General features: G+C 39.7%; 1 protein-coding gene and 1 long non-coding RNA gene across 2 annotated transcripts in view; one reads left to right on the plus strand and one right to left on the minus strand.

Annotated features, from left to right (window-relative positions):
• The window catches only part of LOC308079906, a 53,664-nt gene extending 46,184 nt beyond the window's left edge, over nucleotides 1–7,480 (minus strand). Inside the window, exon 1 of the long non-coding RNA XR_013932651.1 lies at nucleotides 7,471–7,480. This is a non-coding gene — a long non-coding RNA (uncharacterized lncRNA). The remainder of the gene's footprint in view (nucleotides 1–7,470) is intronic.
• fam3c (FAM3 metabolism regulating signaling molecule C) lies at nucleotides 630–22,584 on the plus strand. Its single transcript, XM_080421534.1, has 10 exons — nucleotides 630–663; nucleotides 3,178–3,224; nucleotides 7,282–7,386; nucleotides 10,896–10,922; nucleotides 11,966–12,089; nucleotides 19,887–19,945; nucleotides 20,926–20,976; nucleotides 21,115–21,199; nucleotides 21,662–21,788; nucleotides 22,302–22,584. Exons 2-10 carry the CDS (start codon nucleotides 3,209–3,211, stop codon nucleotides 22,389–22,391), a joined length of 684 nt encoding a protein of 227 aa, XP_080277660.1. The 5' UTR covers nucleotides 630–663; nucleotides 3,178–3,208; the 3' UTR covers nucleotides 22,392–22,584.
• The last annotated feature ends 3,570 nt before the right edge of the window (nucleotides 22,585–26,154 follow it).

The raw sequence follows: 26,154 nt of genomic DNA on the forward strand, positions 1-26,154 counted from the left end.
GTATTTTGAGAGGGCGACGTTGAGTACAAATCCCATGCCCTGGACGGACGCGCCTTGTAATTGGTCAGTTGGTTGTGGAGACAACCAACCACGATGATCGCTCTGCTCCTACAGTTGCCCCTGGCCATAGATATATATAAAGTATGCCCCTGGCAACCAATTTAGCAGTGGCGTAAAGTAACTAAGTACATTTACTCAACTCAAGTACTGTACTTATTACAATTTTGAGGTATTTTTTTTTTTTTTTACTTTACTTGAGTATTTCCAATTCTCTGTACTCTTATTTCAGTAAATATTATAATTTTATCTCCACTACAAATATTTGAAAACTTTATAGTTACTAGTTACCATGTTGATTTAGATTTTTATTACTAAACTTACATTAACCACTTAAGCTCTATATATATTTTGGCCGTTTGAAAATAGCAGAATAGCAGATTATTAGGACACGCCCTGTAAATGGTTAGTTGGTTGCCTCACAACCAGAGCTCTGTTTACAACCAACCACGATGATCGCGCTGCTCCTGCAGTTGCCGTAGCAACCAACTTCAGCCAATCACAGCGCCGCGACAGAGCCCCACGGGCCATGGGATCATTACTCTCCTCACACAGCAGCTGCAAACTGTCATCTTTCACACAGTTTGTCGTCACACTATTTGACAGGTAAGAACTATATGACACTTTGTTTTATTCATGTAAACAATAACCAGCTATTATGGAATAATACATAGCGACAATAGTGCTGTTTTAGCAACGTTTAGCATCATTATCCACGGGACACTTTGGCGATTATAACATTAAAAACCAACCTAAAGAAGAGGAGGAAGCAAAAGTCAACCTGTTAGCTGTTAGCATTGAAGCTAACGTTTACTCATCCTCTAGATGTAAACAAGCTGCTAAACCAGGGGGTCCTCAACGCAAGGACCCCTTGGCCTGAGAGAGAGAGAGAGAGAAAGCAGGGACCCCCAGCATTATATATTGTATAAAATATATATTTTTCTCCCCATAGATTTCATAGACATCCTCATAGACTTGTTTGACAGCACTGTCTCATCAGTGTATGTTAATGTATATTTTCATAGCTAGCTTTTATTTCATATAGCTTTTATCATTTATTTATTTATTTATGATTATTCATAGATAGCTTTTATTTCATAGATAGCTTCATAGACTTGTTTGACAAGGTAAACTGGTACTGTGGTCTATGTTGATGGAGAGAGTCTTAAGGTATATGCTGATGGAACAATGGAAAAAGACTTGTCAAAGCAGATAACAATACATGATGAGTGATTAAAAGGAATGCTGACGTAAATCAGCTTTACTTGTCCAGTTCTGCCCTCCTCTGCCTTGGTGCTCCTTCTCAACAGATGACATGCCAAGCCATCTGTTTTTGCTTCTAATTTTCCTGCACCAATTTTTCACTGTGCTCACTCACATACCGTTGACTTTAATTGCTTAATTGTCTGACACATCTCATACACTCTATTAAGGGAATCTTTTTGTCTTGTTGTCCTCACATGATGCAATCATGTATGGTAGTACCACATACAGTACTATACCACAAATCTCCTACAACATATTAATGAGCATGACATCCCGACACTTTATGAGCCACCAAAATTATTCAAACTCATTTTTTTAAAGATTAGACAGTGAATATTTAGAATGTTTTTACATTATAATGAAAAAGTATAGGCGATATTTTTCACAAAAAAGAAGACTAAATTAAGTAATCTCTCCATCATTTAGCTGGGGACCACCCTTGAACCCCCTCAAGGACCACTAGTGGTCCCCGGACCACTGGTCTAAAACAACGACACGTTTTTAAGTTACTTGGTTGGTTTAGATTGTCACTTTTCTCGCCAGTCATATACAGTACCTCTTTCTTAAGCCTGGTTTGTGCTCCGTCATACGACGGACGGTGTGTCGCTTGTTGCCAAACAACTGATTCCACAAGCTAACCACAACAACATGTTAAACTGTTACACACTGTCCTGGCAGAGCGGAATTGATTGATTGATGTACTTTTATTTAGTAAGACATGAGAATAACAGTACATGGAAGTGATTAACATAACCTCTTTAGTACATTATTTATTACAACAGGGTATAGTATATTACTGTGTAGTACAGTATAGTATAGTGCTGTGTAATACAGCGGCTATTTTCCGAATATTTATCTGTGGAACCGAGTCAAACGAAATGTAATGCCTCTACTCAAATATGATTATTTTGGGGGGTTCCCAGTTCAAATATGTTTAGTTTAGGGGGTCCCCAGTTCAAATATGTTTTTTTGGGGGTCCACAGTTCAAATATAATTAGTTTGGGGCGTCCCCAGTTATATTATGATATTTGGGGGGTCCCCTGTTCAAATATGATTATTTGGGGGGTCGCGGCCCAAAAAGGTTGAGAAACACTGGTAGCTTAGTACTGTGTAATACAGGTTACAGCACACTAGTATATTGCTTTTTTTGTTTGTCTTTATAGCTTTAGTGTTTTTATGACATAGCCTTGGATCAAGACTATCATAGATGTATTTTATCGAGTCTGACTTTTGCTTTCAAAAGTCAGACTTGATAAAATACATCTATGATAGTATTGATCAAAGGCTAGTGTCTCACCAGCACAATGCAAATTGTCTCAGTCATTTCTGCTTTGTAGAGGAACATATACAAATAAATCAATACATATTAATTGAAATAATTCTGTAATATTTGTTATGGCCTGGCTCTAGGCCACAACAAATAAAGGGGAAACAAGAGAGAGTTTTAACAAAAAAAATGTGATTTTATTTACAAAAACAGGATAATGATAGCAAAAATGCAAACAATGAAGCAGGCATACTGCCAAATAATGCAAATGTAAGGGAAACACAAATGCTGTGGCCATGCTCGGGTGTGGCCCAGGTGGAAGAAGAGAAAGAACAGTGGAAGTGCAGGTCTTTTATACTGTGGGGAGACAGTGGCCAGGTGTCTCCCCGACCCCTTCCTCTGATTACCTCCAACCCCACCCTCCAATCAGCACTGCAAGACAATAGTTAGGCACACAATCCACATTCCTGGCCTCACATATTTAAGAAGACAGACAGCATGTCCTGTGTGTGTGTGTGTGTGTGTGTGTGTGTGTGTGTGTGCGCCCCTGACCTTCCGCCAAACGTTGTCCGTTCTTCTCTGTGCAGGTGGTGAGCTGTTGGATTGTGGCTGGAGAAGATGCTGAGGGCTGGAGGTAAGGGCTGAGCGATATGACTTCAAGTCTGTACAGGCAGGGCAGGGGTGTTATTTGGGCTTCTAGGGGGTGGGTCTGGGCTTGTAGATCGGCTATTTTAACGATTTAAAAACAAATATGGCTTAAGTGGCATTTGTTTTGCCACTCTATATGTATATATATTTTTTAAATGAAATGACGCCTCATATTACGATTATCTGAAACGGTTGCCTTGATTACGATTAATAAACGATTATAAAAATGTTTTTTGGTGTGGTGATTTCTAAAGAAGTGTCTTAGTCTGGAGTGGACTGAAACCTGATTTATACTTCGTTCGTCGTATGACTGTGTCACTCGCCGAGAAAAGCCGTTCTAGTAGCCTTAATGTGTCACATCATCACAACACGTTGTGAGCTTGTTGGTCGGCTATGTTTGGCTCGCATCGACATAACATGACAGTATAAGTTTAACATTACCCATGCCTACGCCATTACATTGTTACCGCAGTAGATAGGTTGGCAATGTCTTATCAGATCAGATCACTTCAAATCAGACACAAATCTTTGTCTGGACAGTTTGGACAGTCGGTCCTAAAAGATCAGATACAAGGATTTGCCTGCAGTCTGAACAAAGCCTAACAACATGACATGCAGTATCACTCCGACATTGATGCAGCAGAGTTTATATAATATCAAGTTCAAGTTGTTTATTGCACAACTCACTGCCTGGCTGATACAGTAATGTTGATACCACCAGCTGTACTGCATGTGACTAAACACTGTCCTTGACAGCTAAAAAGAACTAAGGTTGTTTGCAATGGGTTTAACTGTGCCTTAAAAAAGACTGTCCTTTGTTTGTCTTCTGTTCTGGTTCGGTCGCCAGGGGGGAAAGTTACACGCAGCAAACGAGGACTCACACACACTTTTTTTTGTTTAGAGTCAGACTAGAGTCTGGATCTTAAAGGGATATTTCACTTTCAAAAAAACTTTGGGTCATTTTATCATCTACTCAGGCTTTTGTGAACCCCCCAGACCGTTTTTAAGTTGCTTGATTCAGTATTTAGATATTTGATATTCATTTTATCAGACACGCCCCCTTCCTATACAAACCCATTATAACTTCAAACTCCATTTTTAACATGTTAGATTCATCGAAAACACCCGTCCTTGGTTCTGGTTCTGGTGACTCCTAATACGCGAGGGGGCTGTGTTTTTTCGATAACTTTTTTCATTTATTTTTGATATTTGTTTTGGAAAAAATAAATAAATTAATACAATAAAAAAATGTAATAAAATAAATGAAAAAAGTAATCGAAAAAACACGGCCCCCTCACGTATTAGGAGGGCAGGGTGAGTCACCAGAACCAAGGACGGGTGTTTTCAATGAATGTTAAAAATTAAAAATTGAGTTTGAAGTTATAATTGGTTTGTATAGGAAGGGGGCGTGTCTGATAAAATGAATATCAAATATCTGAATACTGAATCGAGAGCTGTGGTGCTGGTCCTGATGGTCTTGAAGCCAAATTTATCAAACTTGCTGCTCACATACTAATGTATCCCCTCACAGACTTGTTCAACCTATCTTTGTCTACCTCCTCATTTCCATCGATATGGAAAAGTGCAAGAGTTACCCCCATTTTTAAAGCTGGAGATCCAACTGATATAAATAATTATCGACCTATTTCCATTATATGCACTATTGCGAACATTTTTTAAAAACTTATTTTCAAACAGTTATCAAACTACATTAATCTTGGCAACATTTTATCTCCCTTCCAATCAGGATTCAGACCACATTACTCTACAACCACAGCTACTTTAAAATTCACCAGTGATGTGCTTGTGTCTTAAAGGCCATCTTACTGGTGCAATATTTATTGATCTTTCCAAAGCGTTCGACATGGTTGATCACTACCTCCTCCTTGACAAACTCTACTCTATTGGTTTACACAGAAATGCTCTCCTATGGTTCAATGCTTATCTTCACAACAGGCGTCAGTGTGTTGTGCTACAAGGCTCTCAGTCAGAGTTTTTAACTATTGAGAAAGGTGTTCCTCAGGGTTCCATATTGGGGCCACTTATTTTTTCTATATTTATTAACGATTTACCAGATATTTGTTCTCACTGCCAAGTCCAGCTCTATGCTGATGATACCGTTATTTATGTTTCTGATAAACACACTAACCAAATTCAACATTTTCTACAGTCTGACTTCAATCTGGTCCAAAAATGGCTTAAAAATAACAAACTCTTATTGTCCTGTAGCATGCTGCTTGGCCACTCACGTAGTGGTGCAAGTTCTTCTGACCTACTGATTAATTTTGAAGACGGTTCCTACCTGGAAAAAGTGGATTCTTTTAAATATCTCGGTATCACGATCGATCCAGAACTCTCCTTTAAACTTCACATTGAACTTACTATTAAAAAAACATATGGCAGCTTGTGCTCACTTTATCCCTCTATCAACTGTTTCTCATTTGAAGTGAGGAAAAGAATAGAATAATCTCCCAAGTACTACTTCCCATTGTAGATTATGCTGATATTGTATATCAGAACACCACAGATACTAATCTCAAGCCTCTCAATATATTATACAACTCCCTATGTAGATTTGTGTTGAGGTGTCCATACAGAACACACCACTGTTCTCTGTATAGTTCGCTTGATTGGCTACAGCCTAAGGCAAGAAGGCAACTTCACTGGTACCTATTCCTTTTTAAATTTATTCACTTTAACTGTCCTTCTTACTTGAAACAGTCTCTGGAACCATATACATCACCATACCCGCTTAGACATTCACAACATCCCTATTTTACTGTTCCCAAAATAATATTTTCTGTAACTGGACGCAGGTCATTCCATTACAAAGCCCCATCTGACTGGAACAACCTTCCTCTTTCTCTCAGATCAGTTACCTCTCTTGGCCGCTTCAGGACTTCCTTGTATTCACATCTCCAAACTACCTGTTCATGCTTCTAACACTGCTTGTACATACGTTTATTTCTGACTTTGATATAGGTCATAGTACTGTATTCTCGACTTCTTTGTTTAAAGTGAGTTGGTGAATGGGTTGCGTGGGTGGTAGAGGGTGAGCAAGCTAACTGTATCTGTACATGTGTGTATTGTGTATTCTGTATTGTGTATTGTGTACTTGTACTGTATGTAATGTTGTACGTATGTGAATAGGACCCCCTCTAAAATGAGATGCTGCATCTCAAGGGGCTATCCTCTCATTAAATTCTGACCAAATTCTGACCAAAAACGGTCTGGGGGGCTCACAAAAGCCTGAGTAGACGATAAAATGACCCAAAGTTTTTTTGAAAGTGAAATATCCCTTTAAGTGTTTCAATTTCATATACATCGCAGCGCTGTAATGGGGCCTTGACCAGCTCAGTGGCCTTGTGGTTAGAGTGTCCACCCTGAGATTGGGAGGTTGGGGTTCAATTCCCCGGCTGGGTCATACCAAAGACAAACAAATGGGACCCAATGCCTTCCTGCTTGGCACTCAGCATCAAGGGTTGGATTGGGGGTAAGCCCCTGTGACGACGTACTAGTGTCCAGGGGGTGTACTTGTATATCAAGCCTTCTCAAGCTACAGAAACAGGAGCTGGGCCACATGGCTCAGGAACCATTGGTTCCCAAGGCTGTTTACTTAATGGGAACAATAATGCTGGCACATCCACTGGACGCGTTGGTGCAGGACCAACAGTGGAAATATATAAGAGATAATGAAATCTGCACACTGTAAATTTAAAAGAAGCTCCCAGGCAAGGCGTTAACATTTCGACACAAGACCTTGTGTCGAAACTTGGTGGCAGGAGCAAGGACAGTATGATTGCATCAGGATTAAAACATATATTTTCAATCAATTAGTTATAGTAGTTCAAGACCGGGATCACTCATTTTGTGTCTGGTGGTTCTATGAAGAATCAAAGGGTCCACCTAGCAGCATTAACTTTTAACATTACATTACATAGTGTGCCATTGGTTTGATACAGTACAAAAAGAATAATATACTGTGTGTGTGTGTGTGTGTGTGCGTGTGTGCGTGCGTGCGTGCGTGGTTTTCACCCCGCCAGGTGTGTTGAAGTTGGCCGTGATTATCTTTGTGTTCTTCCTGGCTGTTTTCCTGGCATTTGAGCTGTTTGAAATCAATACGGATTTTAAACTGCCGAGCATTTTCGGTGAGTACTGTTACAGTAGTTAAACTCCTTGAACAACCTTGTGACCAATGTTTAGTCCATTGCAGGACAGTGTTGTTTGCCAACAAGAACTGACCTTTAACCTATTTAGACCTGAGGCCGATTCTAAAAACAGTCTAATTCCCACTAGACCCACTAAAAACAGTTTTATGAAAAACGTATATTATATCGTCTCTGTCAGGTGAAAGCCTCATATGTCCAAAACTGTTAACTTTTCAGGATTCCATTTTCAAACGCATCAAAAGTAGCAGATTTACAAGCTCAAAACGCGTTGCTTCGAGCCGCGTTTCGAGCTTGTGTATCTGCTACTTCTGATGCTTTTGTTGTGTGACGCTGTAGTATGATCAAGTAGGGCAGTGGTTTTCAACCCTTTTCATGTCAAGGTCCATTATTTATTCGGTATTTGAGCCACGGACCACCGCTTGATGAGATTTAGTCTCTCAGACCCAAAACAATATTTTGTTATCGTTGGATAAGACAATTCCATGCTGTATTGATGTGGTACCGTAGGAGAGATAACAGGCAAACGTTGATTAAAATAACTTATGTTTTAATTAAGTAATGCAGATGTTTAACAATGTTTTAACTCTTGAGACCTGCAAGGGTCCATTTGGTTTCATTTTACGCTCTCAAGAGTTAAAGATCCCTAAGGGTCCATTTGGTTACCAACTCTCCATCATTTAGCTGGGGACCACCTGGAACCCCCTCAAGGACCACTGGTGGTCCCCGGACCACTTCTTGAGAACCACTGAAGTAGGGCATTAATTTAAAGTAACAACTCATGGCATCACACAGCGTTGTTAGGGCACGGTCACACACACACACACACACACACACACACACACACACACACACACACACACACACACACACACACACACACACACACACACACACACACACACACACACACACACACACAGTATGCCTCAGATTCAGCTTCAGCTGAGACACTTCCATTCTATGGAAGCAAAGGGGTAGAGCCTCCAGTTGCGGCGCGTTGATGGCATTGACACGTGTGGCTTTATAATGCGTCTGAAAGCTTGGAAAATTTGACCTGGGTGTGTAATTATACTACATTGTTATTATGGTTGTACATATCTAACCTTTATATTTTACCATCACTTATAGTACTTATACAGTATAATACATTATGATATTTGCTAGCCTGTAGCAGCCAAGATGTCTCCGTTGATAGGCCTGATAGTTGTTTTGGTACAGCTTGTCTTGTTATGGTTCAGCTTGACCTTGTAGCAGCTAGAGCAATGGTTCTCAAACTTTTTCAAGTCAAGGACCCCCAAATTGATATGTATTTGGCGGCGGCCGGACCCCCATCTGAAAATGTTTCGTGCCAGGGACCCCCAGAAGAGGAGATTTATGTTTATGTCAAATTTTTCAAAAATAGATGCGCTGTGAGCTTGTAGATCTGCTATTTTTGAATAGCCAACCTATAAATGATGAAGTGCTTAATGATTGTGACGCTATGTTAATTACTTTTGCTGGGGACCCCCTGGAACCCCCCCAGGACCCCTGGGGGTCCTCGGACCCCACTTTCAGAACCAATGAGCTAGAGTATGGTCGGATCCCTGAGCTCATTGGCAGAACTACTGTACCTTACCAGCGATCTGTAGAGACTGTGTGTCTAACGTAATTTTCCCCATGATATCATGCAAATTAAAGTATAACCGCCACCTAGAATATTGTCTCCCGACTCCTATTGGCTCATCAATTACTGATTGATCCAGAATTCCCACGACACCACCAATAGGAAAGAAGCACATGTGTTGACCCCATTTGGCAGGCTTCCACTGTAATTTCCTTTCAGTCAGCTAACAGCCACGCCAACAAACTAGAAAAAACGGCACTGGCCACAGTCCACAAGACAACGTGGGAAATTGATGCACCTGGCACATAGTGTGTGACCGACCGTACCCTTTGCCCTAAGACATTTTAAACCGTCAAGGAATTGGGCCATGGGCAGTTTATGTTGGCTATAAGACCGTCACTTCGCACTTCGGAATTGGATTTTAAACAGCGGAATTCAGCTGAACTGCATTCCTGGGACATCTGGTTGTGTGTGTTAGATTTGCTCCAGGGCCCAAATTGGAAGTTAAGATTCAAACCCTGCTTGAGGCTAAGCATTTTCTTGGTTTTCAAGTTGTATGAAACAAAAACCTGTGTCATCATCATTATCATTCTGCCAAGCCTCCGGCACTGGTTCTGCAACGTTCACTTCCTCAGGGGAGAGAGGGTCTTTCCGTTGCAAATAAACACTGTAGATCAAAGATCAATATATGAATGCACCTGATGTGCTTCAGCCTGGCTTGATGCTAAATAAAGTGTAAATTTGCAGATGACCAAAACATTATAAATCGGTATTAATCGATATAAATCATAATTTCTGGCTGATAAATGGGTGCACCCCTACCTAAAATCCAGCAGCACTTCTACCTCTTGTCTTCACTTGCATAGACATTTAGTATGTTGTATTGTGTAACAAGCAGGCAACAGGCAGCTTTGGTGGAAGGAGTAGTGTGGGTCACAGACACAGTCAGGCCGGAATTGCAGTACAATGGCCAGGGGGGGATTTTATTCAGATAGCAGAAATAAAACAATAAACTTGAAACACAAATAACACCGGGCCGGGCCGCTACTCAGCTTACCGGTCCGTACGAAGTCGTTAGTTCAAGGCTGTCTTCCCAGACAGCTCTTCTCCCTCCAGTTGACACACACACACACACACACACACACACACACACACACACACACACACACACACACACACACACACACACACACACGCACACACACACACACACAGGGATTTTGAGATGATGGCCTAATGCAGGGGTCTTCAACAGGGGGTCCTCAGAGTTACCACAGGGGGGCCGCCAAATGTTTGTGTGATAGGATTCATTCATTACTTTTATTTACATTAACCACTTGAACCCTAGCATCCCTATTCTGAGGAGAACTTTAGCCAAAAATAGCAGATCTACAAGCTCATAACTTTATGCTTGTTCGGCTATTTTCGGCAAAGAGGTTTGGTGTAGAGGGGAAAAAGAGCAGACCAAGTACAGAGTGAAAAGTCAAGTTTACGTATTGATGGTTTAAGTGGTCAAATTGTGAATATGCATCAACATGAATCCAACACAACACTGCTGATAGTGGTATCAAACAAGTCTGTGAAATCTATGAAAAAGCTAAATCTGCAACACGATACATCATACGTATACAGTGGGGGTCCCTGCTTCAGCTTACCCTCAGCTAGGGAGGGTCCTTGCTGGGTTGAAAAACGTTGAAGACCCCTGACCTATTGGAAGGCAGCTGAGTAGGTGTGTGGAGCTGTCCATGGAGCCAACGAGCCTTCGATCACCACCCCCCCCTCAGGCGCTCACATATGTTGTATGTTTTACTTGGTCAGTGTTTTCATAAAATGATCATCTATCTAATTTCCACAAATATCCTTTTTTGTCTCCGTTGCGTTCCAGCCGGATCACCGACCATGGAGGAAGCCCGTAAGTATCCACCCCAGTCATTATTTCAATCTTTTGCCTGATTTCTTTTCACGAATCTCTCTGTACATTCACATTATTGCCCTTTTCCATCTTTTTTCCCCCCTTGACATTTCAACACAGATGTGGTAATATTTATAAGAAACCTAAAGTCAAGGCAACCGCATGGACGGTATAATGTATAGCATAGTTGTCATAGTTGAGTCTGCAGTATGTACGTATATGTAGATCATAGAAAATCACTATAGATCCCTCTACATTTAAAGGGAAGTTCCACTGCAAAGCAACATTAAAATGATACAATCTAAAGCTAATTTTATTCTATACGTAGTTAAAAGTGTACCTCAGTCCCAGACATTTCTTTTAGCTGCTTGATTCAATATGTAGATATTTGATATTCATTTGACTAGACACGCCCCCCTCTTTATAAGCCCATTCAACTTTAAACTTAAAATCAGTGTCCCTGCTTCTGGTGATGTCCTTCTAATGAATGGGGAGACCTTCATTTTCATTTAGTTATTTCATGCCTGGACTTATAGGACTCCCTGATGCAACATTACAAAAAAATGAACATAGTGGAATAACTAATCAAACTAGTAAAGTCTCCCAAATCATTAGAAGTACAATATCAGTCACCACAAACAGGGACGTGTTTTCAATGAGTCTCAGAGTTGAATGGTCTTATAAGGAGGGGGGGGGGGGTGTGTCTAACAAATAAATATCAAATATCTGGCATGCTCACAAAAGCCCGAATAGACATGAAAATGATCCCATACGTGTTCTAAAGTGAAATTTACCATTTAGCAAAATGTCTTACAAATACAAGAGTAAATCCAGAGTGGACTTTCCCTTTAAAGGTCAATATATTTTATGGGACCATTGTTGATAAGAGTATGATAACCTTTGATCATTCATGTGTGCTTCTTTGTGTGGATAGTTTAATAGTTGTGTGGATAGTTTTTTTTTACTGGGGGTGTGTAACAACTGCAGTAAGTGCTCATTCATTGAAGACTTGTATCTCAAGGACTTTATGACTCTGCTCACAGCAACATGGCCGGCGAGGAACAAATGTGGGCTGTCCAAGGCGTGTCCAGCCGGCCACTTCTCCTTCAAGATGGCCAGCGGGGCGGCCAGCGTCGTGGGGCCCAAGATCTGCCTGGAGGACAACATGTAAGAGAGATTTGTTATTTTTGAATAGCCAAAGTGTAACATAATGCTTTTTAGCTCAAATCTAAAAATTACACAGATGCGTTCCCGGTCTTAATGGGTTAATGTTTATAATGCATCATCGGCTGCATTCACTTTTCTCCAAACACATAATAACCAAACTGGACGCATGTGGTTGTCATCTGTCTGTCAACATTTCCTAATGATTAGTACAGTGCATGTTTATTTTAGGGTGTGTCTGTGTGTGTCTTTCTAGTTTTCCACGGCATGGCACTCCCTTCAGGACATACAAGCTTACGAGTCCTAAAGCAACACGTCGCGAGCTTGTAGATCTGCTATTTTCAAAGAAAAAATAAGAATTTTGAATGTTTGTATGGGTGTCCCTGGCGATATATGTAAGTGCGCGTTGTTTGGGGAGCCTCGCCCCAGGTTTTGGTCTGCCTTCAGCGCATCACTTCCGGTGGTGCGACTATGTTTTCATTCCCACTAACGATATTTCTACACGGAACACTAACACCACTTCTCTAGCCTGGTAAACCCTCCCTCCGGAAATCTCATTTCCATTTGATTTCAGGAGTGAGTCTGGCCTGATCCGCCTTTCTGCAATATTGGCTGTGCTGGAGTTGGGCGGGAGTAATACCGTTGACTGACAACCCCTTCAGCCAATGATAATTTTTCCCCTTCAGCCAATCAGCAGTTCACCAGTCTTAATGTGACGCAACGAGACTTTTGAGACAGCCATACCCAAAATGGGTTGCCTTTTTCGGATACAATGGTGTCACTGCCCGCCCCTACCGGTTCTCTAAATTTTTATTTTTAAATAGGCTTTGTCATGATTAATTGACCACATATATGAAGTTAAACAACTAAATTCTATCCAAACGATATCTTATAAGTAAATTCCGTGCCTCAAAATAGAAGTTAGAGAGCTTTTTGAAGTAAAAAAATAGCGGAGAATTGGCCGCACAAGAAAAAGATGGCTGCCGTTCGTGTTTTGGGCTCACTCGAACTCGCCACCTGATTGGCCAACGTAAGCTGTCAATCACAGAACAATGAGCGACGACGCTGATAGGCTCGGCCGTTTGGCATACACAGCCAATATTGCAGAAAGGCGGATCAGGCCAGACTCACTCCAGGAATCAAATAGAAATGAGATTTCCGGAGGGAGGGTTTACCAGGCTACCACTTCTCCCAGAGAACATGGATCGTTTTGGTTATAAGCCCACTTGTTTCTATGATGAAAGAGTAAGTTAAAATGTGAATATCTTTCCGTGGTTTTGTCTGCTCCGCGGATGCTATTGTTAAATTAGTTTCGGTTTGTTTCGAGGGGGGAAGGATCGACGGACATGTGAATCCCGCCCACTACATTTGATTGGGTAAAGCGCGGCCTGCTTCCTGATCTGAAGGCACGCCCACTTGTAGGCCAGTGCGTACACGTTATGACGAACCTCCCCGACAGATTCCAACGCAGAGCAGAATCTGTTCTTGAGAGATTACTACACCCCTTCCTGCACACTTAGACCAGCTAACACAGAACTTAAAGGAGTAGTTCACCCAAAAAATGACTTATTTCCTATCAATTACACACCCCATGAAGCACTGAATTCATGGAGATTTTTTAGTTTTTGTCACATTCCTAATCCAATAATTTGAAGACGGGCGGTCTCTCACAAAGGAGACTCTTTGTGTCTCCTACCGGATACATAAGCATCTTTATTATTATCATCTAATTATTGGCTTAGGAATGCGACAAAAAAAACAAAAAATCTCCATGAATTCAAGGCTTCATGGGGTGTGTAATTGATGGAAAATAAGTATTTTTTGGGGTGACCTCCCTTCCCTACGACACCCTGGCCATCGCTCCACATGTCCTAGACTCTTGTCCCTCCTGGCTCCCAAGCTGTGGAATGACCTCAGTCAGGACTGCAAACTGGGGGTCCCCAAATTATTTGGCGCGGGGGGGAGGGGTCCCCGGATGATTTGCTTAATGTGCAACATCCTATAGTATCCTCATTTCCATCGATATGGAAAAGTGCAAGAGTTACCCCCATTTTTAAAGCTGGAGATCCAACTGATATAAATAATTATCGACCTATTTCCATTATATGCACTATTGCGAACATTTTTGAAAAACTTATTTTCAAACAGTTATCAAATTACATTAATCTTGGCAACATTTTATCCCCCTTCCAATCAGGATTCAGACCACATTACTCTACAACCACAGCTACTTTAAAATTCACCAGTGATGTGCTTGTGTCTTTTGACAAAGGCCATCTTACTGGTGCAATATTTATTGATCTTTCCAAAGCGTTCGACATGGTTGATCTAGTGATCAACCATGTTTACACAGAAATGCTCTCCTATGGTTCAATGCTTATCTTCACAACAGGCGTCAGTGTGTTGTGCTACAAGGCTCTCAGTCAGAGTTTTTAACTATTGAGAAAGGTGTTCCTCAGGGTTCCATATTGGGGCCACTTCTTTTTTCTATATTTATTAACGATTTACCAGATATTTGTTCTCACTGCCAAGTCCAGCTCTATGCTGATGATACCGTTATTTATGTTTCTGATAAACACACTAACCAAATTCAACATTTTCTACAGTCTGACTTCAATCTGGTCCAAAAATGGCTTAAAAATAACAAACTCTTATTGAATAAGAGGAAGTCCTGTAGCATGCTGCTTGGCCACTCACGTAGTGGTGCAAGTTCTTCTGACCTACTGATTAATTTTGAAGACGGTTCCTACCTGGAACAAGTGGATTCTTTTAAATATCTCGGTATCACGATCGATCCAGAACTCTCCTCTAAACTTCACATTGGACTTACTATTAAAAAAACATATGGCAGCTTGTGCTCACTTTATCCCTCTATCAACTGTTTCTCATTTGAAGTGAGGAAAAGAATAATCTCCCAAGTACTACTTCCCATCGTAGATTATGCTGATATTGTATATCAGAACACCACAGATACTAATCTCAAGCCTCTCAATATATTATACAACTCCCTATGTAGATTTGTGTTGAGGTGTCCATACAGAACACACCACTGTTCTCTGTATAGTTCGCTTGATTGGCTACAGCCTAAGGCAAGAAGGCAACTTCACTGGTACCTATTCCTTTTTAAATGTATTCACTTTAACTGTCCTTCTTACTTGAAACAGTCTCTGGAACCATATACATCACCATACCCGCTTAGACATTCACAACATCCCTATTTTACTGTTCCCAAAAGAATATTTTCTGTAACTGGACGCAGGTCATTCCATTACAAAGCCCCATCTGACTGGAACAACCTTCCTCTTTCTCTCAGATCAGTTACCTCTCTTGGCCGCTTCAGGACTTCCTTGTATTCACATCTCCAAACTACTGTTCATGCTTCTAACAATGCTTGTACATACGTTTATTTCTGACTTTGATATAGGTCATAGTACTGTATTCTCGACTTCTTTGTTTAAAGTGAGTTGGTGAATGGGTTGCGTGGGTGGTAGAGGGTGAGCAAGCTAACTGTATCTGTACATGTGTGTATTGTGTATTGTGTATTGTGTATTGTGTACTTGTAATGTTGTACGTATGTGAATAGGACCCCCTCTAAAATGAGATGCTGCATCTCAAGGGGCTATCCTCTCAATAAATTCTGACCAAATTCTGCAGTGTATATCTGCACATTTCTAAAGTTACAATTTAAGACCTTTTTAATTCAAAATTGGCTAAATTGTCAAATATTACGTAAGAAAGAGGCAAACATTGTTAATAGCCGATCTACAAGCTTGTGCGAGGCATTGTGAGCTTGTAGTCCGGCTATTTTCACAATATTTATCTGTGGAACTGAGTCAAATAAAATCTCAACTCCTACAATTCCAAGTGCTTGTCAGGGTGGGGAGTCCCCAGTTCAAATATGAATATTTTGTGGGGTCACAGCCTGAAAAGTTTGGGAAAATATACTTTTAGAAATGCTAAGAATGTTATTTAGATAGTATGTTGTTTAGACAGATGCTAGGTTTGATGTTTATCTGGCATCCTAATAGAGCACCGAAGTCTGACGTAATTTACACAGCCTACCTGGTTCGCCGTTTTCCACCCCCGTTCTGAATCCCCATAGACGTCTTTAACCCTGCAAGACCCGGATATATTTGTACTTCAAAAAAAAAATTCAACCTTGCAGATGGTGTTGTAGGAGTACTTTGGAGAGGAAAATATAATGTTTTTAAAAATATATAGTTTTCGTAAGGTTTTATTGAAATGTTGTAATATTACAACATTGGGTCTAACGGGTAGCATAATTTCCTATAGGCAATTTTTACTCACTGTCAGAATAACATGGCAAATGTCTATATTCTTCACTAAAACAACTTAAGGGTACATTTATATGGTTATGGTTTATTATTTGGCCTCAGAACAGTATACATTATGAATAATATTTGGCCTCAGAACAGTACATTATGAATAATAACATCAATAAGCCATGTTTTTAAGATATTTTTTTATTTGAGTCCATGTCCCACATCACTCTCTCCATTCATTACAATATCCAACACATCCCTTGCAGTGAAGCGAGGCTCTCTCCTTGCTTGTGGCATTCTGAAATGAAAATAAAGACATACCTTTAGTACATTAGTAGCACATCTCACTGCAGGTACATATTTCACAAGTAACACAATACTGTCTGGCCAACCTATTGTGCTTTGCTTATCCTCACAAAGGCTAAGCACCATCATCACTGATGGTGCTTAGCCTAACAAAGGGATTGAGGATGGCTGTAAGCGCGCAATCCCCAACACCCATCACATGAACAATGATGAGAGAGTCTTAACTGGGCGACTCCCATCCTCCCACTATAATTGACAAGCAAACTCATGGAGACGAAATGATTGCATGTGGAGGGTATCCAAGCAGACCCATGGCCCAACTAACTCCAAACTTTTCACAAAAAATCCTCAATATTCTGCCTCCCAGCATACCTGCTTCCCATACCGTTACTGTACTTGCAGGATGTACAATTATATGAAACGCATTATGCCCCAATACTTATGCAAATCACTTCGCCAGCTCGCAATTTACTTCCGGATGGTTCGTTTCACCAAACTGAGCACCTTTGCCACATCAGTCAAACGGGAAAGAAACAAGCGCTGCCGTGGTCTATGCAAACGAGCCCAAATGTGCGCCCAAATAAGACCAAACATCGATTATACAAAAGGCAGACCTGGCAACGCAGGCTACGCCAATCATGTGACAGAGATCCACAAGCTATGGGCCAGAGACCCAGACACCGTATCTTGGCAACAACGAAAGCGCTCACTCTCATTGGTCGTGTCATCCTGAGGCCAGTTTCCAGACAATGGCATTGGCATCGCAGAGAGCTTGCTGTCGCCATTACAGGCAGACGCAGCAACAACAGGGCTCCGTGAGAGTAGGGCGAGCTGAGCTGGCTATGTTAAACATCTTATCAACAACCTGTATGAACGTTAGTCTGGTCAATGTCATCAATGCAATCTAATTAGCCCGTTGAACAGTGTTATTTTGGTGTATTTTGTGACACAATGTCACGTCCAAATGATCACTAGCTCCATAAAGAACCTCTCACTCCGCTATACAGCTCCGAGATGAGGTTCTATGTCGTTCTCATCCAGGATCGGTGGAACGTCCGCCAAGGCTCCGCTGTTTACCCTTTTGTATACATCGTATCCCAAAACTAATGGTAGATTCCAAACCGCACGGATGTTTAAGGTTTGGTCGGCTGCATAATATTTTAGGTCGGCAGCGAAACTACCCGTTTAAATCGCTTATTTAGTCAGCCTGTGGCCATGTTTCCCATTGTAGCCAAACCGGGAGCAGTACTGGCAGCGGACGTAGGGGGGTTTTCCGGGTTGAACATAGAACCTCATCTCGGAGCTGTATAGCGGAGTGAGAGGTTCTTTATGGAGCTAAATGATCACCAGCCTTGGAGAGACACAGTGCGGCTGCAGAGTTCATGTGCAACCTCTAATAAGTCAACATGTTGAAAAATCTTTAGAAAACAGCTGATCTACAAGCTCACAACAACTCGCAAAGCCACGCGTTGTGAGCGTGTACACTGGCTATTTTAAAATAGCCAAAGTATATAGGGATACAGTGGTTAATGCAGGTTGTGTAATAATTATATACATCTACAGTTTACAAAAGGACAATATTTGCCTCTGAGATATAGTCGAGTACAAGTACAAGTACTGAAAATTGAAGATAATCCAGTAAAGTTAAAACCCCTCACATTTGTACAGTACTTGAGTACAAACAAATGTACATTATCTATCTATCTATCTATCCATCAGCATAAAACTAATATTCTATCTATCTATCTATCTAACTATATATCTATCTATATCTAGCCTGTCTGTCTCTCTGTGAACACATTACTTAATAAGATGTATGATGATTCATTATATTATATGATTATTAGGTAATGATTATACGTGCCCCATGATTATTATAAGATCATATATCTTAATCAAATATAATAATCATATGATATAGAGCTGAGGCCGCGCGCAGCGCGGCCGAAGTTCTAGTATGAACAATTACCATACACTGATTGCTAATCACAAACATTACCACAATGTTTTGCTAAAACATTATAGGCAATGAAATGTTATAAGCTAATGCAGTATATTTGTCTTCGAGTACAATTGGTTACAAAATACAAATTGGTATATATATGTGTATATATGTGTATGTATATATATATATATATATATATATATATATATATATATATATATATATATATATATATATATATATATATATATATATATATATATATATATATATATTTATAGAGAGAGAGTAATGCAATGTGGGGAAAATACACATATAACTGTATACATGTATTGTGAAAACTAATAAGACTCCACTCCACTCTGCCAGATGAACAGGTGCCTTGCTATTTGCTACCACCATGACCCAATGTTGTAAAAATACAACAAGTATAAAGCATGCTCTAATTTACATTTGGGGGATATCTTTCACAATAACAACATATGTACATGTTCTAGACATTGTAATTATCATCAAAAAAAATATTACAGACATTTTTTTTGTGAGGAATCCTGTCCAGTGAAAAATAGATTTTTCTTCCTTCAAGGATTTTCAAGTTGTGACGTTTCCTGCCTCTGTGGGGGGTATTTATATGCAAATATCCTGGCCAATGACATTGCAAGACTAAACAATAGGATCCAATGATGATGTTTAGGTGAAAAAATAACAGGAAAATAAATGATTTATACACTTTTTGCTTATTATTTACTCAAATACAAATGTTGTATTATTACAACAGCGGGTCTTGCAGGGTTAATATCGCGTCAAATAAGAACTGTGTTGCAAAAATAAACAAATTATCCCAGCGGTTTTACTCTTATGGATATGAAGCATCAACTAATGTTACTTCCACCGAATTAGTTAAATTTTCGCCAGAAACAGACTGTATCAAATATGAGTGACTGACTATCATAAACGATACAGAGCCACAATATCGCCGAGACAGTTTGTTTATTTTTGGAACACAATTCTTATATGAGACGATTCTATGATGACCCAATGTTATTCTCCATAGAGAAATTACTTTACGAACCAGGGGATGAACGAGTGACGTCAGGACTTCTGTACTCTATTCCTTTTTTTAGCAATAGATTGTTTTCCTTGGTTTACCTTTTTCGTTTGTTGACTACAAGGGTTCAAGTCATTGAGTGTCAGCTAAATGCTTGAATTATGAATTGTAGTTTAAAACGGGCCATGTTCTCATTGTGTTTCTTTCTTTGCCTTCAGACTAATGAGTGGTGTGAAGAACAATGTGGGGAGAGGAATCAACATCGCCCTGGTTAATGGTAACATCAAAACATACTTCATACATTATTCACATAACTGTACATTTGGGGGAAATATGGGGGACATCTTCTTTTTTTTTGTGCCTATAATGAAATGTAGGGATGTCAGGGTAGTTAAAACTATGCTTGCTTCATTCATTCATTTCATTTTGGTCTGGGATGGTGTGAGAGCCCTCATGTGTATGTTTTGTTGTTGTTGTTGAATGTTATGTGATTGTTCTTTGTCATTGTTTGTATGTTGTGCCTGAGGACCCCCTGGGAGACACGATGATGCATCTCAAGGGGTTTATCCTCCAATAAAATGTTTAAATCAAATTTTGAGTCACACCTTTATAAAATTCAATGGAAACTTGAACTTCAATCATGAATGAATGAATAATGATTCTCTACGTATCGTTTGAAAATGTTCAGTTATTTTTCTGAAAGATTATCTTCCAGTAATCACTCAGGTTCAGATGAATAATGGGTATGTTTGATTTAGGTGTACCAGTTAACAATACTACTGACCATTGTCAGGGCCTGTTGTTCTTGTTTGACATACCTAAGTCAGTTATGCAATAGTGCAGATTGGCTGAAGATAACATCATGTACAGTAAGTGCAGCCAGGCAAGACCTTACAGGGATATTGGTCATCACATTATTGGCTTAAGAAAAACTAATTGACCAGTGGACCGGTAGGCAGCGGTTCCAGTAGGAGATACAAAGGAGACTCTTTGTGTCTCCTATCGGAACAGCTGCCGGTCATCCAATTATTGGCTTAGGAAAGCGACAAAAACAAAAACAAAAATCCATGAATTCAAGTCTCCATGGGGTGACTAATCCATCGAAAAATTGTCAATTTGGGGGTGAACTATCCATTTAAATCTCCTTTTTGCATTCCTTGTACTCTGATCCCTGCACATAATTGCCTGTTTACTACTTCTTTATTATTTTGAACCCTTTAGATGTATCGCTAAGGTCTGTCTGTCTTATCCCAACAGGAAAGACAGGAGAGGTCTCCAAGACCGACTTCTTTGACATGTGGGCCGGAGGTGAGGTCATTTTCAATGCTCCGATAAGGATTAGTTATAAATATGTATGTACAGTATGTGTGTCACACGTACGCACAACGTATAACCATGAAAATTTCTGTGCAGAGGAATGACCAGTCTGTCTGTGATCCCTTACAGATGTAGCCCCCCTAATTAAGCACCTGAAGGAAATTCAAGAGGGGACCATAGTGATGATGGCGACATTCGATGATCCTGCAACAAAGTAACAACTATTTGAACAGAAAAAAATACATAATCCGTCCGATTTTTTTGTACTATATACTTTTACTTCTACTCCACTACATCTCAGAGGCAAATATTGTACTTCTACTCCACTACAATTATTTGAAAACCTTAGTTACTAGTTACTTTGCAGATATAAATTATTACGTTATAAAACATACATTAACCACTTTAGCCCTATTTTATACCTAGGCTATTTGCAAATAGCCAATCTATGTGAGCTTGTAGATCTGCTATTTTCAAACATTTTAGAACTTTTACTTTTGGTACTTTAAGTACATTTTAATACCAATACTTTCGTATTTCTACTCAAGTAAAAATTTAATTCCGGACTTTTACTTGTAACAGAGTACTTCTACATTGCAGTATTGATACTTTTACTTAAGTAAAACATTTGAGTACTTTTTCCACCACTGAGTCTTTTGACATCTCCTTGATGCAGACTTAACGATGAGGCCAAGAAGCTGATCACTGACCTGGGCAGCTCTGTGGTCAGCACCCTGGGTTTCCGGGACAACTGGATCTTTGTAGGAGGCAAAGGCATTAAGACAAAGAGTCCATTTGAGCAGGTAAGGACCGTTTCACTTTTGAAAACAGTTTGAAGTTGATTTATGGATTTTTTTGGTCTTTGACCATTGTAAACGTTGCAAGAAGAAGACCGCCATCAACTTGGTCAATTTCCAGTTGGTCAATTTGCAATCTGACTTAAAATCAAGTGCAAAACAGACTCAACCACTTACTGTAAGCCCCATATTCTTTGTTATACACTGAATAGTGAAAATAGCCGATCTACATGCTCACAACGGGTTGTAAGGCAACACGTTGTAGCTTTTACATCAGCTACATCAGAATTTTCAAGAAATGATTGGCTTAGGAATGCGACAAAAATAGCAGATCTACAAGCTCTCAACGCGTTGTGTTGTGAGCTCCTAGATCGACAGTATGTGTGTTTTTGACAATCGATTTGATAAAAATGTATATATATTTTTTTATAATCAATGAAATTATTTGTATTAAACGTTGCACCCTCAGATGTGATTTTGACATAAAACGCACTCTGTGTATGTGTTTAATTTCCCCAGCACATAAAGAACAGCGCAGACACCAACAAGTACGAAGGCTGGCCCGAGGTCCTTGAAATGGAGGGCTGCATCCCACAGAGACAGGACTGACCTTTTGAACTCCTGGGCTTTTTAACACCTAATCTTCCAAACACTCGCTCGCCCATTTCACGTTATTTTCCGGCCTCCCGACAAGGAATTAATTTGCCTTTCTTTCGTCTTCATCGCTTAAGACTTCTCTCATCCTTAACCACTTGAGCCGCCAGCATCCGCCATATTCGGTGGGCACTAGCCAAAAAATAGCAGATCTACAAGCTCAAAACGCGGTGCTAAAGCGACGCGTTTTGAGCTTGTAGATCTGCTATTTGTTTTGGTGTAGATGGAAAAGAGTGGTCCAAGTATGGTTGTAACTCAAGTACATCTCAAGACCAATGGGTTTTAAGTGGTTCACCCGTCTTCACCGACCGTGGAAGTGCTTCCCTGAACAACCTGTTTTCAGAAGGGATGAGAAAGCAACTGGATAGAAGCACCTTTTTTCTATTGTGTGTGTATGTGTGTGTGTGTGTGTGTGTATGTGGCTTTAATCGAAACCTTCTTGCCAGGACTGGATGAGACAAACAGATCCCCGAAGCCTTTTATTCAGCTGTCCACAAACAATAGGCTGAAACCAGCGCTATGCCTGCACATACTTCTCCATTCCTTTGGAATCATATAACATTTTAGGTGTTGGACACTAGTGGTAGATCAGTGTCTGTTTGCATACTAACACATTACACACACACACACACACACACACACACACACACACACACACACACACACACACACACACACACACACACACACACACACACAGGTACTTCTTGAAACCTCTTTATCTCCATATTTCAACTTTTTTTTGCTCCGTAAATTAATGCCCTAGTACTTCATCATTACCACAGTGTCGCACAAAAGTAGTGAAAATAGCAGATCTACAAGCTCTCAACGCCTCGTAATGAGAGACGTCAGCTTGTAGATGGGCTATTTTCACAACTTTAAATCTCTTTTAAAATAACTATAGTTTTGGACAACACAAGGTTTCCACCCTATGTGTGTGTGATATATATGATAGGACTAGTTGTTAAAGAATATTTAGGGATCTTTAACAACTAGTCCTATTAAGAATCCTATGTATATATATATATATATATATATATATATATATATATATATATACAGTATTATTATTGCTCATTGAAATAATTTACTTTTTTACATTTTACCATTGACTCTTTAAGCTTTATTAATTTCCATTCTCACATAATTGTTTTTGTACAGTATGTTTTACCAAAATGAGACTTAAAAGCCTTCATAAATCAAACTCAGAAGTGTCAAAGTGTGAGGGCTTTCCATATGCTTGTTGTGAGATTCCCCGGTGGTTGGAAGATACTTCATTTCGTTGGTTAAAGCCAAATGCACCAAATTCACTGTGAAATGTGTAAATATTAGTACAGGGATAGATCCAAATTGGAAGGATCCAGTTTATTAATATCTGAATATAAATGCTCTTGTTAGCTTTTGTCTTCTTTTTTTTTTTATCTTAAAACTGCTTTGTTGCTGGAAGTATTGTTGTAGTTTTAGTATGTATGCTAGTGAGCGTTTGTATCGTTCGTTATACAGTTTTTGTGTATAGAACGACCTCATACTCCTCTTGAACCATTTAAGGGCTGTGGATGTGGAAATATGTTTTGAAAAGAGTCAGTGGAATCACTATGATTGATTTATAAATCAGTTTCTTGGACTTTCAAAACCTCGAAACCCTTAAACGGTTTAATGTTTCACTATGATAATAATTATTAATGTATAGTCTTAATATATTTCAGTCAGAGTTGAAAAAAAGTGTACGTAGACCATTGGTTGACTTGAAAATATACATCTAATGTACATCATCTTACTTGTGTCTTCTACTTTTCCACTTTTTTTGTTTTGTTTTGCTAGGGTCGATTTATCCCTTATCCCATTTTTGTTATTCTAGAACAGTGGTTTTCAAACTTTTCATGTCAAGGACCCCCAAAATGATATGTATTTGGCCGCGGACCCCCATCTCAAAAATATTTTGTTCCAGGGACCCCGAGAAGCAAAGATTTGAGTTGGAAGTGTTCGCTTTAAAAATGTATATATTCAAAGGTTTGCGCATATTTTCACGATTAAAAGAAAATGGCAGATCTACAAGCTCAAAAATGATTGTGATGCTGTATTAACACATTGTGCTGGGGACCCCCTGGAACGCCCCCCAAGTCCCCGGACCCCACTTTGAGAACCAATGTTCTAGAATGTCCGCGGGAATCATTTGAAAGCTTCCGCCAAATTATTTCAGGAAGCAAGACTATTGATGAGAGGAATAGTCTGTCCCTCTGAATGTATTGATGTAACCAAGGTTAGGCCTGTCACAATTATAACATAATCACCTAATCGCAATTATTTGAGGCAATCGCCATTATTTTTGCATAATCGTCATAATCGCTTCCATGTTTTAAAATGTTCATACATTTTCAAATATTTTCCAGAAATAGATCAACAAGCTTACAACAATTCTAAGCTTGTAGATCAGCTATTTCTGCATTTTCTTTTTGTTGAAAGAATAACATTAAATATGTCAGTAATTTCTTTGTTATTTGTCATGTCTGCCCCGTTTTCATTATGCATCCTAAAAGGCAAACATGAAATAGAAATGTACAATTATTTGTGTGACAATTAATCGTCAGCTTAAATGTTGTAATCGTGACGGCCCTAACCAAGGTGGGGTCCAGCTGATACCCTAGACCTGTCTTTACTTCCTGTTAGACCTGTTTGGCTTGTTGTGGCTAGTCTCGCCTCTGCCTAGCCACAGCCATGGGGACTTCTGAATAAGGCTGTCAGTCACCATCATGGCTTTTTTGTTTGTTCATCTTCTACACCCGGATTTCAACCCGGTTTCCTGCACAAGTGCTGACATTTTTACCATTGAGCTAATAGAGGCCTGCCTGCTTGCTCAGGGGATCTTTGTGTCAGATCCTGTGAATAGGTGAGACACGATCTAAATGTCTCAATAGAAGAGCAGGGAGACGAAATACAACCACCACTTGTATAAGTTATATCATATTAACATACTCTACCATACAGATTGGACAAAATTACATTTTATTCTTAAAATAAGTCACATAGTGCCACTGTAATTGTCATACAAATAATTGCCTTTTTTTTTTTTGGCATTGAACATTGGAACTTAGCCGATTTACAAGCTCACAATGTGTGGCATCACGAACCGTTGTGAGCTTGTAGATCTACTATTTCCACTATTTTTGAACAGCGGTGAGACTGGTTGCTGAAACTAAACAACCCCCCCCCCCCCCCCCGAAGAGGAGATTTGTGATAAAACAAGTTCAATTTTTTTAACACAATTTTTTTTTTTAAATAGCAGATTTACAAGCTTGTGAGCTTGTAGATGTGCTATTTTTGAATAGCCAACGCGAAGATCTCAAATTACACAGATGCTTTCCCGGGTTTTAATGGGTTAAAAAGCTGCGAGGTAGTCCTCAGTCTCTTGTTGAGTAAAGTGTTTGATCCATCTAAATCAGGTTTTAGAGCATACGTTGCAGTACATTCCTAGTATCTATGGTAAAAATAGCACAAACACAACATTACAGTATGCAATAAAGCCTGTCTGTTGTCATATTTTCCATTCTAACCTGGGCCAAAATACTTTTTTAACAGGACTTATACACTCAGTAAAATACGGAACATTTGCTATCTTTCATGAGACCCTTTACTCATGCAGTGCCATTGTGTCGCTCTACTTAAAGGGATAGTTCACCCCAAAATGATTGTTTTAATCGATTAGTCACCCCACGAAGCC

The sequence above is a fragment of the Gymnoscopelus braueri genome, assembly GCF_963280865.1.
Source record: "Gymnoscopelus braueri genome assembly, chromosome: 23".
NCBI classification, from domain to species: Eukaryota; Metazoa; Chordata; class Actinopteri; order Myctophiformes; family Myctophidae; genus Gymnoscopelus; species Gymnoscopelus braueri.